This window comes from Centruroides vittatus, unplaced genomic scaffold (genome assembly GCF_030686945.1).
Source record: "Centruroides vittatus isolate TY-2023 unplaced genomic scaffold, ASM3068694v2 scaffold_1152, whole genome shotgun sequence".
NCBI lineage: Eukaryota > Metazoa > Arthropoda > Arachnida > Scorpiones > Buthidae > Centruroides > Centruroides vittatus.
This window is the reverse complement of record NW_027122670.1, coordinates 2,328,139-2,349,536: the sequence shown is the minus strand read 5'-3', so window position 1 is coordinate 2,349,536 and position 21,398 is coordinate 2,328,139. Positions and strand designations below refer to the sequence as shown.

The 21,398-nt window shown below is 28.5% G+C and overlaps 1 protein-coding gene across 1 annotated transcript; it reads left to right on the top strand.

The window, feature by feature from the left end:
• Positions 1–482: 482 nt before the first annotated feature.
• LOC136986522 (transmembrane protease serine 9-like) lies at positions 483–20,003 on the top strand. The gene is made up of 14 exons (XM_067284072.1): positions 483–770; positions 3,585–3,809; positions 3,886–4,022; positions 4,090–4,199; positions 4,482–4,729; positions 4,862–5,025; positions 5,099–5,264; positions 11,716–11,790; positions 16,681–16,911; positions 16,986–17,113; positions 17,183–17,295; positions 17,362–17,609; positions 19,464–19,627; positions 19,702–20,003. Exons 1-14 carry the CDS (start codon positions 704–706, stop codon positions 19,867–19,869), a joined length of 2,244 nt encoding a protein of 747 aa, XP_067140173.1. The 5' UTR covers positions 483–703; the 3' UTR covers positions 19,870–20,003.
• Positions 20,004–21,398: the final 1,395 nt, after the last annotated feature.

Genomic DNA, 21,398 nt, shown 5'->3' with positions numbered 1-21,398 from the left:
AATATATGCTCTCCACCTCAAATTAGTAGTGTCTTGCCCCTGTATATCATACTTTTCCTGTTAGCAATAGAGTCATGTCGGTCATCTATCAAATTCCTTTTAGGGGAATTTTTAAATTGATATAACGTCCTCAATCGAGGCCTCCTATTCCTACTATTTCCATATCTGGTCTCGGCTTTCATCTATCTTACTTCGTTCTCGAGATCAAGGAATGACAGACAGTGGGAATTTATTGGTCTACAATTTCTTTCAAATTGCAACCCAATGAGCGCTTAACGTTACACAAACCTATAGTAAACATGACGTGAGTCAGTTACTGTATTTTCGATCGAACATGGCGGATGCGTTGGCTTCCTTATTTAAGGGTCCTAGACCTGTACACTCTCAGTAATCTGGCACTCTCGCTGATCTGACATCCATCTTTGAATGACCGGATTAGCCGAGGTCTGCTGTATATTAGCATAAAACCAGTTTAGATAATTTTGCGATAATGTAGATGGAAAAACCTGATTTCAGAATATTGTGTAAATAATTACTAATATTCGTAAAGGAAGGTCTCGGAAATTTCCTTTTTAAAGTTCCTGCGACGATGACGAGACAGTTAAACATCCTGTTGTAGTGAAAATAAAAAAGATAGTTTAAAGTGAATATCTTTATTGTTTACTTAATAAGTTAAAAGAGGATATAAAATATAATACATTCAATGATGAATTATATGTTTATAATTCTCTCTCTAATTAATTTTTATATATGGACAGATAGATTCACAGGTAAGATCAAATATTTATGTTACTTAAACAAATTAAATATTAAATATATTATTTATTTGAATATTTTTAAAAAATAACTTTGTTTTGCTTACAAAATAGTTAGAAATTATGCAATAAGATTTTTCATTTTCATTTATTGCAAAAATAACTTAATATATTGATTAATTTTTGTACTTTTCTGTGCTTGATACTTGATTTTATTAAAACTTATTGTCAAATATATATATATATATTTTAAAAATATTCAAGACATTTTCCCCATTTAAAAATCCTCTCTTTTCTTATGTTTCTTTTGTATTATGTTTTCCGGTGGTCGAGTGAATAAGACCACTGGATACCCACAATTAGCCTAGTAAAGTTATCTATGCTCTTTGAGAAATTGAATCAATGATAAAAAATTGTAATTTATGTGAAAAATAAAAAGCAATTGTCCAAATATAATATTTAATTGAAGATGGGTAAAAAACCCAAAAATGTATAGTACATATTGGAGTTTAGAGTTACAAAAAATAAAAAGAAAAATCCAAGTTAAGTTTCCTAAGAAATCGTGGTAGGATAAGTTCGGATTAATAGCCGAAAAATACGTAGCTATAAAAGAATAAAATTCTAAAAAGAAAAAAAAAAGACTAAAAGTTTTACGAATAAAAACTTTGTTATTTTAACGTTTATGTAACAGTGCTATTCTTTTACTAACTACTTCAAATGCTGGTAAAAAGTGACTGAAATTTTTAAAAACCTATTCAAATAATACATTCTCATATAAGGGGAGTGAAGGAAAAGAGTGCGCATCTTATGTTATTTTTTGCATTTCTTGGGTGTTTATTGTTTCAGCAGAATACATTTTGTTTGAATATACATCGTTTACACATCTTTCCGCTTGACCATATTAGAACAAAATAAGTATAGTGTTGACAAGAAATTTAAAAAGAGAGAAGATTCCAATGCGTATTCTTACCCTGCGCTGGAAGTTAAGAGTGTCTCACTGTTCCCATTGTCGTCGGTCCGTCCGTTCATCAAAATTTCTTTAATCTCGAGAACGGAGTTAGATAGATGAAAGACTTGATCAGATATGGTAATATTAGGAGGACCCGATATATGAATTTCCGATGCAAACTGAGTCATGTTATTTCAATTCAAATATTTTTTCCTGAAACATGTTAGACAGATGGCCGGCGCGATTCTATTGTTAAAGGAAAAGTATGATGTACAGAGGCAAGACACTACATACCAATTTAAGGTAACCAACATATATTTTAAATGAAATAAATTAAAAATATAATTAAAAATTGCAGCCCTGCATTGCGATGATACCATAAAAAATAATTGCTCGTTTATTTTTCGGTTTTCTCCTTTTCCTTCTGCTCTAAGATGTTCCTGAAAGAATCTCTGACTTGAGTATTGTCCGGCACTGCTATGAGTACTCTTACCCTTCCGAAGACAAAATTCCATAAACTTGCCGATAGAGTGCAACTCCAGGTAGATCTCGACATGAATGCTACCCAACACCTTAGCTTCGACTTCTATCTTTATTCCTTCAAACACTTTACTTTCACAACTCAGGCAACAAAACTGAGAAAGCTTGTGGCCGAGTTTGCAAAGTTACTTCCGGAAATACAAAAAAATGTTGGCTCCGACACACTTTGCCATCAACGATAAAAGTGTGCACAGGAAACTCTTCAGTCAATGTTGTCAAATTTGAGAAACACGTAATGATTACTCTTAACCTCCTCTCTTACATATTAATTAAGACAATCAAAAATCAAAACAAGTTACAGTGATTAAAATCTTTCTGCTCTATATCTAATATTGAACATCGTTAGTCATAGAATTAACATCGAATATTGTTTTTAAAAGCAGTTTTAAATTTTAAGAAAGAATTTTCAACTATGTAAATGCAAAGAACAGCTACACACTAGACATTTTCATGTTTTAAAACTTAAAATAGCTTTTTTTATTTTGAAGAAATTAAGCTTTTTTATAAAGCAAAAAGTCATACAAGGCTTAATAATATTTATCCTGTCATTAATGTGTCTGAAGTACAGTATATGATCATAATTATCTTTAAAGATAATAATTATAATTAGTAAAAAGTATTTGATTTTTTCAATAAAAAATCAAATTTATGTATTTGATTTTTGTACACTTATCTCACACAAATACCAATTGTCTCTGTTAACTTAAAAGGAAACTTAATAAAAACAATGTCTCTCCCTGTTAAGCAGAAAGGAAAAAGATTTGCTGCACAAATCAATCTTTCTTCTTTCTGGGTCTCTCGAAAACACTTTCATTACCTTACCTATTTTCGGTGAATTTGGGTATTCAAACGCTCCGCAATTTGATAATATTGTTGATTTCTTGATGAAAAAACCCTACAAGTATCCGAATAGCTACTAACGTATAGCAGAAGTAGGGTATTGCCGACGAAATACGGCCTTCATATAATACGCGAGCATTAACCAATAGAATACGATCATAGAAAATGCCAACCTCTTACTATATAGAATCATTAGTGATGAGTGATGAGGAACGAGGCCCGATATATCCGGAACAGATCACCCATGAAAGATTTCTGGAGATGCTTGCCGGATTCGATCCTGGTCCTCCAGATCACCTGACATCTTAACCGCATCGGCGATCCGCCCGCTCAGTTTTACTTCTATTACTACTATATATAGTTGATAAATAAAATTATTTTAAACAAAATAATTTATGTAGGTATATCAATTTTTAAAAAAACTATATGAAATTTATCTGATGTTAGATTCTGCTTTAATAAATATCATTCTATTTAACTTATTTATAAATTAATTACAGTTGCATTAACTGATTCCGCAATAACATTTGAATCCGATAAGTCTACAGATGAATCATGCAGAACTGATTCTGGAATTCAAGGTAGATGTGTAAATATTCAGAAATGCACCGGTTTAAAATTGAAAGTAGAATCGATTACCATATGTAGTTGGGAGAAAGATTTACCTGTCATTTGTTGCACACATCTTTCTGAGAAAAAGCCAGTTAAACTTCTTGCCAATCCAGGTTATTTTATTATTAATATATTTAAACAGTTTTAATATATAGTAAATTAACTTATGTAAATTTAAAATATGAATAGTGTGCGGTAGACGACCTACTGATCCTAAGTTAATGTATGTGAAAAGGTCTGTAACATCTTACGTTGGGTTACGTCCAGCTTTCGTTAGAGTCGTTGTAGGTGGTAAAGTTGCAGAACCGTTTTCTTGGCCTTGGATGGTATGTTCGTATTTTGTTGAATGTGTTAATATATCGTGTATACTACTAATTTTAATATTTTATTTAGGTGTCTATTCATCAGAAAACACCTATAGGTGAAGGCTATGTATGTGGTGGTTGCATTATCAGCGATCGGTACATCTTAACTGCTGCCCACTGCTTCGGAGAAAACACTAAGTATGTTTTAAATGAATATTTCGTAATAGAGTATGCAAATTATATAGATGAGTTTGCTTATTAAGTATTATTTCCAAGAAAAATATTTTTAGCTTTTAAGAAAAAAAGTTTCATTTTCTTCATTAGAAAACTCGTGTTTATCTTTCTAATTATAACGTAGATTTTAATTAATAAATCATCAATCGTCGTCATGTATAAAATTTTAATATTAATGTGTATAAAAAATAAAGCATTTTACCACAATTACAATAAATAACCATAAAATATATATTTTAATTTTAGACCCGCATCAGAATATTTGGTCAAAAGGCAAGGAAATAAAAGAGAATTGGGAATAAATGAGGAGGTGGAAAATGTAAAGCTACATCCAGATTTTAAAAACGGACAACATTATAATGACATTGCCATAATAACATTAAAAAATCCGCTTTTATTCCACGATAAATTCATGCCTGCTTGCTTACCAACGGAACAAATTGATTATTTAGATAGAAAAGTGACTGTACTTGGTTGGGGAGCTACCTCTTTTGGTAAATAAAATAAAGCATTACTTATTTTTAATATTTCAGATTTAATTGAATAATTAAATATATTTTTGATGTAACTGCTCCATAGCTATGTGTTGCAATTTCATGCTTACAATTACTGTTCTGTTGAAATAGCCGGACGTTCGAGCGATACTCTTCAAGAAGCAACTCTCGATGTTATTCCTACTTCTGAATGTAACGCTTCCTATAGTAAATTACGATCATCAGCGATACCTAAAGGTGTAACGCAGGACTTTTTATGCGCAGGAATTTTTGAAGGAGGAAAAGACGCCTGTCAAGTAAATTTTTAATTCTGTACGAAAATTCAAAAATTTATTACAATTATAATACACTAATTTATTCACATTTTAGGGTGATTCTGGTGGCCCTTTAATGACAAGAGAATTTCCGTCACTTAATTGGGCTGTGGTTGGTGTCGTATCTTTCGGGTATCAATGTGCGAGAGCTGGATATCCTGGAATTTATACAAAAGTATCTAATTATATACAATGGATTTACGATAATACTAATTTAAATATTTAAATATTTTATTTTGATTGTAAGAAATGCTAATGTATTCGTACTAAAAGTCGTCCTTTAAAAGAAAATTTGTATTTATATAATAAATATAAGGTTAATTAAATATTTTATAGAAATTCTTTAATAAAATATAAATGTACAACGACCTACAATGAACATTCCTTACTGAACCTTTATAATTATTAATAAAGAATAAATTTATAGTTTAAATTACAAATTATACATTAACAATAAATTTCAAAATATATTAATTTTTTTTCTTCGTTTAGATGTAATTATAAGATAAAAAATTATATATAAATCGTTTAGTTTTATATTTTTTAAAGAAAGAATCGCGCTATTTCTCATTTTTTGAATTTAATCTTTTAATAAAGAATAGCGAAGGGAATAAACTAATTTTTAAATTGCTTATTATTTTGTTTAGGCATATATTATGATAATTACTCTATCTTTAATATTGATAAGCACATTTATATTATATAGAATTTATTAAATAAATTTTCTCTCTTTCTAAAAATGCGTTTCGTATAACGGACGTTTCACTTAACGGACGTGCACCTGGAACGGATTAAGTACGTTATATGAGGCACCACTGTATTTAGATATTAAAAAATTCATTACAGTAGAAACTCTTATACAGGGATTGGGACCGACGCCGAGAAGGATACGATAATAGAATTCCCCCTAATAATACAGAAATATTAATTTACAATCAACAATTAATACATAACCCTATACGTATAGTACTGTACAGTGCAGTATTTATACAGAAATAGAAGCTTACATACAGTAAAAATCAGTAAAATACAGTACAGTTTGTATCTCATTATAGCAATAGCAAAAGAAAATATGCGGTAATTCTACTCCTAATACTGAATTTAACATTGTGACAGTTAAAAGAGTGATGGATAATCGACTTATAATAGCTAAATATAACACTGACCTAATAATGAACTGATAGTAATTTAACCAAAATAAACTTATTTCTATTTTTATTTTAAAACATTGATAACCACAGTTTATTTTTATTGTCATTAAGTGCTTTGTTAAATATTCGGTACAACAAATAAAATAAATTTCTTGAAAATGAAAGCGACAATCCTCGTAATTACTTTACGTATAATAGCGAGGAGTTGAACCCCGAAGCTCTAGTCACGTCTCTATTTTGTTTCGAGGACAAAGCGAAAGATTTTCTATTTAGAAAATGACATTGGAGTAAATTAATCATACATGCATCATATTTAGTTGTTAAAGCTATGTATAAAGCATTTAGACTTTACATTTATATAAACTACAATGATTAAACAATTGTCAAAGAATAACATTCGTTAAGAATATATTTAAAAATTATTTATGTATTTTTATGTATATCATACATATAAATTTATTTTAAAGCTCTTTCAATGTGAAATTGACAGACATTTTTTAAAAATATTTTAAATAGTGTTCACGCCCCCACCATATACATCGCTAGTGCATTTACACAATTAAATTCTTTATATGGTTATGTTTATCGAATTTCGGAGTGGGAGGAGAGTAGGGTAGACCACACCCTAAAACATCATTAAAATACATTTTCATTGGACTTAGAAGGCTGAAACTTTAAGGATATATCTATTTTAAATAGAAATAGATGAAATTTGAGTTGCAAGATTTGAGGACTACAAAGCAAATTAAATTAAAGAGTTTAAAAAGACATTTCAGTCTTCCTCTTCACGTATTAGATGCATCACCTATTGCAGTTAAGAGACATTGATTTTCTTTGATATTATCCTTACATTTTTTCGATTATCTCCAATTGTAAATCTGTTTCAACAGTATCTCCTCTGTTCTTCGTGTTGTGCTCTTCCCATTGTACTCTTCTATTAGCTGTCCATTTATCCATTAGAGAAGATTGCAATATGCAACCAGTAAAACTTTGCTAAAATTTTACAAAGTTGTACGTATTTAAAAATATATTTTCATTGTATATTTATAGAGCTATAAAATCACTAAAAAGTAATAAGGTATAACTTATAATTTTTTTAATAAAAACCTCATCTTAACTGTCAAAAAATGCAATACGTGATCTGATGAGAATTATCGAAATACATTTATTACAATAAAGGGCATTGAAGAGAAGTAACTTCAGTGTTATTTGGTTATTCTTTTATGTCTTTTTTAAAATAGTTTTACTTCGGATAAACAGTCGGTAAAGAAGTTTTGGAAAACATAGCTTGGTTTTAACAACTAACTACCTTTAAATATTTATTTATAAAGCTGTTATTAAAGATTTTAATACATCTATTTAATCTATTACAAATTTACTTTGGAATAAACTATATTTAACATTTAAATACTTAAATTAAAGTTATTTGTATCAATGACTGAATAATTTAGTCATACATAAGACAGTAATGAATGTTCTAGGGCATCATTGTTTCGCCGAATGCATGTACACGTACCGAATATGAATTAAAAGACAATTAGAAGTGACCAATTCGTCTTATATTAATTTACAATTCTAACAGTTTATCATAGATAATTCTCAATAATTATGCAATAAATTATCTATGATAAATTGTTCGATTATGGCTCGTTTCCTAAAATAAATGTATTTATTGTTTATCCATTAATTATTGATTTTCATTGGATAATCATTATACAGTATGTAATTCTTATAATCTTCTAAGTAGAAATAAATTATATATTAAGATTCATGTTGTGATTTTAAACGATGGATAAAATTTTAAGATAAATTATAATGCAGTCACAAACACCGGTTTACTTAAAATTTATTTTTAAAACATCTTAAAAAAAGCTCTATAAATTCGTTTAACGTTTTTATTTATAAACGTAAGCATGTTAATAAATATAAAGATTTTGCGATAAATGTAAGTCTATAATTAATATAACATTAGTTTTTTTAAATTTATTCAATATTAAATAAATATATAGTGTATGATTCAATCTGAATGGTCAAATTATATCGCTAATGTATATATTTTATTGAATAATCATGAACAAATATTCTTAATGTTTTAATTCGCATGCTTGATTATGGAAAATTATTGATATAAAAATATGTTACATCATTACAACAATTCTAATATGAAGCATTGATTACAAATATGTAACTATCCATGCTAACTTTGTATGGATAGTCACATAAAATCTAATGGATAACCTAATAAATAGATAAAGTAATAGTACATTACCTTATAATTGAAGCTATTCATTTGTTACAAATAATATAGATTTTAAGATTCATTCATTTATTTAAAAAATTACAAAAATTACAAGGCCAATAATAATAATTAGCTCTTTAGCAAAATAATAAAAGCTCTGCAACTAATTAACACAAAACAAATTGCCCAGACTAACTAATGAATACGAACTAACGAATGATGGACCAATTAGATAAGGTAAGTTATCAGAATCATTAAAAAATTCACAACTTCTTGATTGGGAATGCTTAGAGAATCACAACGAATACAAATTGTACTTTTATTCTGTATCTAATATATAAAAAGTTTACTTAAAACATTTATTAGAATTATCCGTTCTATTCAAATTGGCATAGTATGTTCTACTAATTTTCTTGAATTTCTCTGCATCAATTTAATTACATGAACGTAACCAGAATTCAAAATATATGAATTAAATTACGATAAGAATCTTTTGATGCCATTATATATATATATTTTTTATATCAGTTTTGATTATATCTATTGATCCACGAGTATCTCAATTTATGTTACTTTTCATCATTTATGTATCGTCTTTCTAAAAGAGAAAAACTAATCAATTAAATTTTAAAATAAATAACGTAACTTCACTAATTAAATAATATATTTCATCTTCATTATGTTAAGAAAAAACAGAAAAACTTTTCTCAAGAAAGGAATTTTAAAACACTTTTTTAAAAAATATTTCCCTTTAAATGCTCCAAGCCACGTTTTATTTTTAAATGAAATTTGGGTTTATCCCTCGAGGGAAAGTATCGACTACTAAAATGAAAGGAATTTGTAGAGAATAGTTAAATGTCTTTGTTTGTTTTATGTAACTATCCATGTAACTTTGTATAGACAGTCATATAAAACCTAATAGATAATCTAATAAATAGATAAAGTAATAGTACATTACTATTAAGTTATTGTTGAACAAGCATACAACTATATATTAATTTAATCATGCATATTATTATATTATTCAATATTTCATATCGTTAATGTATTTGTATATTAACAATAAGAAATATTGAATAGTCGATCTCACGAAATAATAAATGCGTATGAATATTTCAAATTTTTTTTATTAATTTGGTGTTATATATGAAGTGTTTTATAAAGCTTGTTTAGGGTAAATTTGACTAACAATTTTATTTATTTTTTAATTTACTTGTAACATGTAGTTTTGGGAAATAGCTCTTTCCGTCCTGTGGGCACAAGAGGATTTTCTTTCAGTTGGGTTCGGCAAGGTCCAAAATGGGGCATTGTTAAGTGGCGCGTTACAGCGTCACGGGGACCCAGGCAAATTTGAATTAGGGGTTCCATGTAGTGTTGACTTCAAACATTTTTCTTCGGGGGAATTTTTACAGAGAACCCCCCGGTATCCTTTTTTTAAACGCGACCTGGTGCTCGACCTAACGTCATGCCGGCACTCTAGGATCCCCAGATATGGTTGGAATTTAAATTTCGATATTCTTACTATAGTAATGAGTTTATAAAAGATTGGTTGGGGCCCTGCTGGTGGGGACCTCGGGCAATTGTCCTTTTTGCCCGTAGGATAACGCGTCACTGGGACGTCTGGGTGGTGAAATACGGGACCCTATTCGCCGCCTAAGAAAAATTCCTGGGGTTTTTGCTCAGATTCGATTCTGGGTCTCCCAGAGCGGCAGGCTGACGCCTTAACGTCTTGGCCATCCCGGCAACTGTAACGTATACTTAAATACGTCTGTGTAATAATGATTTTTGGAAAAGTAATTTAATTGCAATCGAAGTATTTTCGATTCCCTAAATTCAAAACAATTTTATTTTCTCAGAATTACAGTATATCGAAAATCCCATAAAATTTCTAGTTGTATGAGAGTCTATTCTTCTTTGTCTTTGGCTCAAAGTATAATTATTATAATTATAACTGTATTAGTCAAGTTTCATTTCTAAACTAATTACATTCGAATTTAATTTTTAATTAAAAATTATTCACACTTTTCTGTAATAAATATGCAAGTATTTGCTACGTGACAAAAGTAAAAATCTCTTACTTTACACAAATTATAAAAGTGTATAAACTCGTATTTTGTCAGATGTCATCAATAATAATTATTAAAAATTCCCTTTTTTAATGTTAAACGTAGGTGTTCATATTTAACTTGAATATTAATTAATATTTAAAAAATATTACATCTATATAATTATTTTGTTTCATAAAATTTTAATTTAATAAATTTATTTAAGTTCAGAAAATTTACAATTTTTTTCTGTTAGACTTTAAAAAGTTTATTATATTAATCTGAAATAGAAATTCATATTATGACTGATATTTATATACAGTAATATTTTAAATAATTCATTCTTAAAACATTATAAACTGACATTAAGTAAGTTTGTCACTTTAAAATAAAGAATAAAAGGGGTAAAAACTGGTTCTACATTTCGGTGAATTCACTCGTACGAAAAAAAAAAAAAAAAAAAAAAAATGCACAAGTAGTTTTATTTGTAGACTACTTGTAAAGTGGGAGGATGAATTTCCGGTCGTTAAGTAATTTTAAGTGATTTTTAAGGAATATCGATAAAATTTTTTAAACTTTAGCAATTATTTTTACATATTTCCTATTAAACACTCGCTAAATATTCTCTATATAATAAAATATTATATAAAATATTAAGTTTATTCGACTGACAGACGAATTAACAATTTTTTCTTTACGAAATTCTAATAAATAACACGCAATTCCTTCAATAAACTTTACTGAACTTTACTAACGTTAAAACGTTTACAGATAATTTTAAGCATAATTTAATTTTTCAGTATATAAATTAATTCATAATTTACACGATTTGTTTTTTGAATTAGTTAAATATTCTTCACTGTAATTCGTAAAAATTGTTTAATAAAAAATGTCCTTAGAAGTAATACGAATAACTTATTCCAACATATAATTATTTGCATATAATACTTCGATAAGGACAACCAGAATGACATAACTCGTGACATAGTTTTCATGGTCAATTTTCCTGGAAGGCTATTACTTTTCAGTTATTCTATCCGGAAAATTTACCTTTAAAAAAACTCCATCGACAAATAACTTTTCTCATTCTCTTCTTTTAAGTAGTTGAATTCATAGTGTTTCGTAGACACGGTATGCCAAACTTTAATACTTATCTTTTATTTTAATATAGTAAATGCACACAGCATTTATATAAAATATAAATTGAGTTAAAATAATATAAATTAATTATTTATAGATTCGATGAAGAATTGCTTTATTTTGAATCTTATTTTTATATTCATCAATCAAGTATGGATGGAAAATCCAGAAGGTATTGTTTAAAATCATTTTTTAGATATCGAATTAACACTGCTTTAAAGTTTCAATAATACTATTAAATATTATTATTATTTAATTTTAATTCCTCGGTTTTTAATGCAAGACAATCACTAAATATGAAATGTAACAAATATTTATTTTTTATTGAACTCAGATTATTTCATTATTTTGTTATACTAGTTATGTATAATAATTTAAATCTATTCGCAATTATATTATTTTATTATTAATTAATATAATTATACTAGTACAGTAAGTAGTAACAGAGTGATTATAAAAAATCACTGTGCAGATACAATGTATTGTAATATACAGATGGGACCATCTAGAGCTCATATGAGGCCCGGAGGTAGAGCGGGCCCTTTTAATTTCTGTTTTTCTTATTTCTTTTTATTAAAGAAATGAAATATGTAGAATATTTCTTTATTAATAAAAAGCAGTCGTAAAAATTTTATATTTTGTTAGTAAAAATGTTAATTTTTTAGTATTTGTAATCACTAAGGACCCTTAATTTTTCTCTGTTTCCGTGGGGAAAATCTCCAGCACCCCTCTTCACGGCCTTTTTATCACTCTGTGATACTATTATAGTAATGATTTCAGTACCTATAACTATACTACAATAATATTATTGTAGCATAATTATTTAAAAACTTAAATATTATTCATTTAAAAATATTTATATTTGAATATTCTTATAAAAAGTAATAAAAACAGTAAATTTTCTTGAAAACTAAATCATTCAGTCTTCCATCTCAAATGTCATGACTGTTAACCTACGTCTACATTTCTTTGATAGCTGCCACTCAAGTCTACATTTTACGTATACATCTATTGTCGTAATAACATTCATATAATTAAACTGACCTTTCGATTTTCTTCGTAATTTAATTGTACGTGCGCTCCTTTAAAAAATAAATTTATTTTTTATTAATAAATAATATATATTTTAAAAATTAAATTGAATAAAGCAGACATATTAATTAAATTTTAATTTTTTTTATTTTCTATAATATATAATGTCTATAAAATTCTTGTGCATTTTAAATTTTTTAAGATGAAGTATTCTGTTTTATATGTAAATTAATTCCTCTGCGAAGACAAAATTTTCTCTAAATTATACAAAAATAAATATTTTTCTGCAGGTATTTAAACTGGGCTATAATATAAGTATTGTAGCAAATATTCTAAATACCTTTATTGCGTGTAAAGAAGGTATTTAAGCTATGTATATATATTACAGCAAGTAATTAAACTATAGTAGGCCCACTTGTATATACAAAGTTTTTTTTTTTTTTTTTTTTTTTAAATCTCTAACATATTTTAATGTTACAATAAATACTTAAAAGTCCTAAGCTTCAGTATGACTTTTTCCTACGAAATCGATATTTTCCTGTAAATGTCACGTACTTTAAAATATAAAGAAAAATATCGTTAAATTTAAATGTAACTATGATTTTCGGTTATGAATTTCATCATAATATCATATGATATTATGATGCATTTATAAGAATATTAAGTAATTTATGAATTATTATAAGTATAATTACATATATTCTTACAGCCTATGTGATTATATAGATTTTCTGTCAATTATTTACAATATATATTCATCTAAAAAGCAGATGTAATCATGAAAGCTGGTCAAATTTAATTCAGAAAATTATTCCTAAATATGTTTCAATAAAGAACGTTAATATAAATTTTCGTTAAAAATACTAGCAAATTACATAGTATTTTGCTATTAATACTAGCAAAATATTAGATTTAATACTAGTTTAAGAAAAAATCTTAGGCTGAAATTTTTAAAATTCATATGATAGCATTAGAAGAATTTTAAAGATTTTAATTGTTTTAAATAAAATTTAAATTTTCTAGAATTTTTTTCCATATATTATTATAATTTCTTGACATAATTATTCATATTATTATTAATTATTTGTAATTTTTTTAGCAAATCTTATTCTAATAACCAAGTGACAAAATGAATGCATTCATATAAAACATAATGTTTCATTTGCTGTGATGTAAGTTCAAGGCTTCTCGTCAAATATATAAACGAGGAAATGAAAATGTTTTTTTAATTTATTATTTTTATGCACGTCATTTTTACAATGTTTTGAATAATTTTAATAATTTCGTAGTGAACAGGAGAATTAAAAAAGAAGTAACATTCTTGACACTCATTCGAATTGAAATTAATCTCTTAATATTTCAATTAGTAGTTGTAAGTAATTAGCACTTTATAGAAAAGTAATTGCTTTTATTTATTCACTGATTAATTATTTATTTAGTCAAGAATTTTTCCTAGTATAAAATACAAATACTCGAATTTTTTTGTTTTCAAATTTAAAAATATCATCTTACTTTTCTTCTTTTTTTTGGAATGTGATAACGTAACACATGGGCAATATGCCAAGGGGAAAGTGCCTCCGGGGAGAATTTTTTATGGTAAACTAGCCTGTATTTATGATGTTAGAGTGTGTGATTTCGATCCTGGAAAAAAAGTAATGTATTTTAAAACTTAGCCGTTAGGGAAAAATTTGGCGTTAATTACCGCTTAATGTGCACATTACTTTTTATAACAAATTTAAAGTATTAGAGGCACAAAATGTTCTTCACAATTCCTAGATAAGCGAACAATCTCCTGATCATGCGTTACTCCAAATGTTCTCAACCTAGCTTCACTTGAACGACAAATTTCACAACATATGCAACAACTTTAGGTTACTTCGTTCCGTCGTCGTTTGTGTTGTTCAGTTTTTAGAACATGATGATAGAGGATACATAGAGCCATATCTTTTATGTGACCGTCAATTCCGTATCGTAATTGAAACGAAATTATCTCACTTTGTTTCTTAACTCCCGAAATTCGTTAAAGGACGTATGTAATATGTCCAGCGCCGGATTAAGCCTCTAGCGGGCCCTAGACAAAGTTTAAATTGGGGCCCCCATTTAAATAAGTTGCTTCTAAACAAATCTTATATAATGTGACATTAGCGTAGCTAGCATCGGTGACACCCGGTGCGGATATCGTGGTGTCACCCCAAGTCACACTGTAGTGTCACCCTTTTTAACTCTTTTATAAAACACTATTGAATTGTAATATCTTCGCACTCGACTTGAACGCTATATCGAATATGCGATGTCGCGACGTATAGGTGTAGATTTAGAAAATAAATAAGAACCATCCATACATCGGTACTACCACGAGAGGCGGACCTAGGAATATATCTAGATGGCGCGAGATCCCGTGGCGTTACTTCTGACCCACGGGAGGCTGTTAATTTTTTTTTTTTTCCGGCAATGGCTAGTCGAGAGGAGCTTACTAAGAAAAGAATTGTTAAGTACAGTATTTTCTGTCCTATCGAATTTCTTAAATTTAACTAATTTTCAAACAGAGAAATCTTCTGCACTGAAGCCGGGCCCCTCCGACTTACGGGCCCTAGACATTTGCCTACTTTGCCTATTTGATAATCCGGCCCTGAATATGTCCATATTAAAGGAATAGTAGCGCCGAATTTCGTCTTAGTGGCTGAATTTTAAATGAAAGTTTTTCCCAAAAATCGAATTCGCATACGAAATATGATTGCGATTTGACCTATTGAGCAAATTGCAACCACAGAGAGCTCCGAACACTTAATCTTTAATTATAATCATCCTGCATTTTTTATATATTTAAAAAAACTCGTATCTAAGTTTTAAGATAAGTTTTCACAGAATTTTTAAATAAAATTAATAATTCTTGTTTAATTTTGGGATATGATAACATCTTTATAACAAGCCCAATCAGTGACCAAGTGGATAAAACCACTGAACACTAGTAGTTAACTGGTCGCGCCTGACAACAGGTTGATCACGTGGAGTTTACCGAGTATTCTTCACGTGTCTAACATCCGAATAGAGACCAGTTTCCTATAAAAAGTCCTCCCTTGGCAGATCGCTCATGTGTTACGACGTTGCCTTGTCTCATCAACCCAATCCAATCCTTACGAGGTAATATCGCGTTAGAGTTGTTTTTCCTTTATTATAGGAATAAAATTAAATTACGCTTTTTTAAATTCTGATTGTAGATTTAAGATTCGCAAAAACCTCTTATAAAAACACTCAAATTATAAATATTAAAGCAATTAAATATAATACTAATAACTGGTAATTAAAAACTTTAATTCGGTAATTTTCAATTGTATTACTGTAGATGGTTATAAATAAATAACAACTAACCCGTTAGAAAGCTATACATCCACAAGAGCCGAATTATCGGGCTAGAGTTGGCTATAATAAATAAATAATAAATAAGACAATTTGGCACTAGAGCTTGGCGTTAGGCGCCATCTCTTACTAAACTTAATAATTATAATTAAATTAAATAAATAATTTTAATAATTTGGAACTGGAGGAAAAGAAATCGGCCCGAAGCGGGACTCGAACCCGCAACTTCTGCTATCCGTGCAGACACGTTACCAGTTACTGGAGGAGGCGATCGGACTGAAGGTCCGGGTAGCGTAACTGGTAACGTGTCTGCACGGATAGCAGAAGTTGCGGGTTCGAGTCCCGCTTCGGGCCGATTTCTCTTTCCTCCAGTTCCAAATTATTAAAATTATTTATTTAATTTAATTATAATTATTAAGTTTAGTAAGAGATGGCGCCTAACGCCAAGCTCTAGTGCCAAATTGTCTTATTTATTATTTATTTATTATAGCCAACTCTAGCCCGATAATTCGGCTCTTGTGGATGTGTAGATGGTTAATATTCCTATTTTTTATTCAAAATATTATTGTTTTTAATCCAATAACATTATTACGGAATATGTTAAAAAATAGTTTTTAATTAATATTTTTAAATATAAGAATGAATTTAATTAAAAATTTATATTTGTAAGTAGATTTGACATTTAATCCTGGTATTATATTCAACATACAAAATTTTGAGGAAGGAGAATCATGCCAAGTTAATTATACACATAGAGGAATCTGTACCGAAGTTATGCACTGCAAAACTATAACAAATGTTCGTAGAAATAAGCCAAAAATCTGTTCGTGGAATAATAAAGTGCCGGTTATTTGTTGTCCTTCTACATCTATTGATGATTTCAGTAACTTAGCAATTAAACCAGGTGATCAAAATTATAATTCTCGATTTGATTATTTTTATTTTAAAATATTTTATTAATTAATTAGTTTATTACAGCTTGTGGGAAAAAATTAATAACTTCAACGAAACCAAACAGAACGACATTTAGATTACCGGGCCAGAAATTCGATGTCTCGTTAGTCGCTGGTGGAAGGAATGCAAAATTATTTTCTTGGCCTTGGATGGTAAAAAATAATTAAGTTTAAAAATACTAAAATCGATATGAAATTAATAGAATTTTTCTTTAAATTTAGGTATCTATCCATTATAGAACCTTTATTGGAGAAAGTTATCTTTGTGGAGGATGTATCATCAGTGATCAGTATATCTTAACAGCATCACACTGTTTTGGAGAAAGTGGTCTCAAGTAAGTGTCATTCATATTATATAATAAAATAAATACATAACTAAAACTTGTATGTAATGTTTTCAGGCCCGCAACGGAATATATAGTGAAAACTAAAGGACTTTTAAAAAATGAAGGATCTGATCATTATTTAGACAAAGTAATATTGCATCCGGGTTATAAAGTTGGTCAATACTACGACGACATTGCGTTACTTAAATTAAAAGAACCAATTATTTTTCAAGAAACAGTTTTGCCAGCCTGTTTACCATTTGAAAATAAGGATTATCTAAACGAAAAGGCTACTGTTCTCGGCTGGGGAGATACTTCTTATGGTAAATTCACATAATATACATACGATGTAAGAAAAGAGTATTTTAACATTAGCTAAATAATATTTTAATTATTTTTAAGTCCTGAAAAGAATTAAATTCTCTTTAAATAGAAACAGATTAAAAAATACTGAATCGGATTAAATTCAACTTAATCAAAATTCAAAAATATTCTGAATGTTAAATACATTATTCAGTAAGAGTTCTTCAAACTTTATTTTGGATTAAAAAATCATTTTTTTTTAACTCTTAAATTATGAATTTTAATATTAGTAGAACACGTGTCATATAATATAATGTAATTGAAAATTAGTGTAATGAATGCAATAAGCTCATGTAATATAGTGTAACAGTATATTATGTGAGAACATAAACATTTATGCTGGAAGCATCCTCATTAATTTATATTAATTCATTGCAATGATTTACTTAAACTAATTAATATTATTGCATATATGATCTAGAATTAAGCACTTTTAGTGACTTTTATCACTAACTTTTTTGGTAGGGTTTTATAAAAAAATTATAAATGCTAATAACGAGTGAAATCGTCATTAAATCCAATTTTACTAAAGATACACAATACCCCCTTTATTTTCCCAGCCTCTCGACCTTTAACCAGAAAAATTTAATAGCATCAACCCAACTCCCTTAATATACAAACCTTCCTGCAAATTTTCAGATATTTTCGACAAAAATCACAGGAGTTATTAAGCTTCAAAGAGGGTGAACAAAATCATGCCCCATACACTAACAGTACATACATACAGAAATAAATCCCAAATTGTTTTGCATTTCTCGACGTTTCAAAGTGTCCTAAGTCCTAAAACTTGGGAATCATTTTTTTTACTAATCGCTATACTCTCCCTCTGTTATATATAACAGTCAGGAAAGTAATATTCATAGGCCTATACAGTATATATAGAGATGATTCGTCTTGGGTAGGAATAATTTAACAGCTGTGTCATAAAAAGCATATTAGTTGTATGAAGCTCAAATTCTGCCACAATGGCAAGGTAAAGCAAGTTTAATTGGGTAGTTTCGTTGCCAGACACTAATGAAAATGTCACTGTCGTTGGAGTTGACTCTGCTGCAGACATATCAATGCATTGTTCAACATTACCTGGAAATATACCGGTAATGTTTACAGCATGTAGAAGCACTAAGAGTGCATTTTCAGGTAACGAAGAATAATGCGTTGACATATGTGTTGTGAGCAGCAAGGACAGTTCCATTTTCACTTTTGCCATGTGACAAAATTACTCCTTGAAACTTCCAAAAATTGCATAATTGAGTCAAAATATTCACATCAAATATGTTTAATTCACTGTTTAATTAATTTAAACGTAATTAATTTTACTGTACTTACAGACTAGAGCTTTAAAAAACAATTAAAACCGGACATTTTTTTTTTAAGTTTGATAAATTCGTTCTTCAACTAGAAGCAAAATAAATTGTAAACGAACTGAAGCTCTACTTCCAGACACAGATGTAGAGCTTTGGTTGATAGTGATAGGATACAGAATGTAGTTTGTTGTATTTTTACTTGAGTTTTATATAAATAAGTTGACTGATTGGTGGTAATTTTACGATTTTTTCCGAACTGAATAGATCGGTAGTATCCATTGTTATTTCTTGAATTTCGATTGTGACAGTTACCTTACAAAAGAATTATATAGAAGTATGATTCATAAATATATATTAGATTATATTATATTTTAAAATGATTATCATTCTTCAATTATAAAAGCTTAAGTTAAAAGTCATATGATCTTTCTCACGGGTTAAGATATAAATAATAAAGAATAAATAAATAGTATCTGTTTTAAATAATTAATATAACTATTTAATTTTCAGCTGGTCGACCAAGTGAAATTCTGCAGGAAGTCACAATTAATATCGTGTCAAACAAAAATTGCAATGCTTCTTATAGTAAATTAAGGCAATCTTCTTTAAGGAGGGGCATCACAGAGGATTTTATTTGTGCAGGAGTCAACCAAGGAGGGAAAGACGCTTGTCAAGTAAAAATTACTTTTCAAATTTAACAAATTAAAATTAATATGATGCTAATTTTTATTTAATTACTATTTAAAAGGGAGATTCTGGTGGACCTTTATTAGTTGAAAATGAATCTAACATTTGGACAGTAGTGGGAGTTGTTTCTTTTGGTTATCAATGTGCTAAAGTTGGATTTCCAGGTGTATATACAAGAGTATCTAAGTATATTCCTTGGATCACACACAATACTAATCTTGAAATGTAAATGTATTATGTGTAATTTTAAAATAAGAAAAACTATATAATTCACTTTTCATTTTCTTAATTCATATAAAGGCGGACATTAAATTTAATATGTAAAACAAACTTTGTAAAATAAATATGGAATGTATTTATGAATTAATTGAATCATGATTATAATTGTTAAGAAGTTCTTTATAAAAGCTAAAAACTCTTCTAAAATAAGAATTAATTGGAGCAGTTATTCTCAATATACGATTTTTGAAATTTTAATAATATTTCTAATGACTTCAGATTTGTTTCAAATAATTATTTTAACGAGTAGCCAGAACAATTTCACTCACTTATTCGGAAATTGAAGTAACTTTGAACCACTCAAGGTTACTTCAATTTCCTTGAACATTCAAGGTTACTTTATTTTTCTTATAACGAAAATTTATTAAGCCATTTCGAAAATAATTTTAAAACTAAACTTTCACCAGTAGATTAATTATTAATTATATGAGTATTGTTAACAATACGCATGACGCTTGATTCTAATAAAATCTATTTCACGTAAATAATCATGTTGATTCTTTTTCTTTTCTGCTATTGCTTTTCCCTCGTTATGTATGCATAAAGTATTGGAATCGTGTAAAATTTGGCCCTACAGGATTTTTTATTGGAAATTTCCAGGTTTTGACATCCTTAGACTCAAAAGAGTAAAAATACAGAAAAAATTTCATAGATATGTTTGTGTATTCGCATCTATTTTGCTTAATATGTTGAGGTGGAGTAAAGATTTAGAAACAAAATTTTTGTACAGTAGGTTGCGTATAACGAGCACTAATGCTATTAAATTTTGATGCTTAAGGATCGAGTGGGTGGGGAGATACAGGGGAGTCGTGTGTTATATCTCTAGAAGGGTTGGATTTAATGATTTTACTCATTATTGGCATTTACAAATTTTTTTATAATACTTATCTCTATCCTTAAAATTAAGCTTTTTGACATTTTATAATAATTAATAATATAAAAAGTTTCTATAACAAAATCTCGTAGCAAATAACTCTAATCACAGTTTTATTTATTAGAATTAATAATATAAAAGTTATTTTTTAAATAAAATCTCATAACAGCCGGGAATGTTATCCAACTCGTTGCTAGATTTTTTTAAATGAATAACATTCTTTTAAAATAGCTAAGTTCCGATGTTCAGATATGAATAAACTGGAACTTAAACGCTTAAAGACCTGATTTCACTTGCAAGTTTTCAGCAGCAACGCCAATGTTTGCGACGAACGTTCAGCAGTAAATAGCCTAAACAAAACCCTATTTTATTGAAAGCGATGATGTTTGCAGCTATGTAAAGGGACCAATTAGAAACGACAATACATAACTAATTAGATAACCGTCGCGTGAAAAAATCTACTATTTTATTAGCTGTGCAAAGAGGTAAGTCAACAATAGTGACAAATATTCGACACGTCAGAATTTTCCTTAGTGGGTTGACTAGCCGCTAGAGAGATGTTTTATGGAATTGTTTCCATAGTAACTGCATCTCCACTCGCCGCT

Bases quoted from the DNA above. Each gene is read 5' to 3' on its own strand.
- LOC136986522 (XM_067284072.1), top strand. From the start codon at position 704: ATGATGAATTATATGTTTATAATTCTCTCTCTAATTAATTTTTATATA. The intron at 4,200-4,481 runs GTATGTTTTAAA...TTTTAATTTTAG, and splicing joins TGCTTCGGAGAAAACACTAA to ACCCGCATCAGAATATTTGG. The intron at 17,296-17,361 runs GTAAGTGTCATT...TAATGTTTTCAG, and splicing joins TTTGGAGAAAGTGGTCTCAA to GCCCGCAACGGAATATATAG.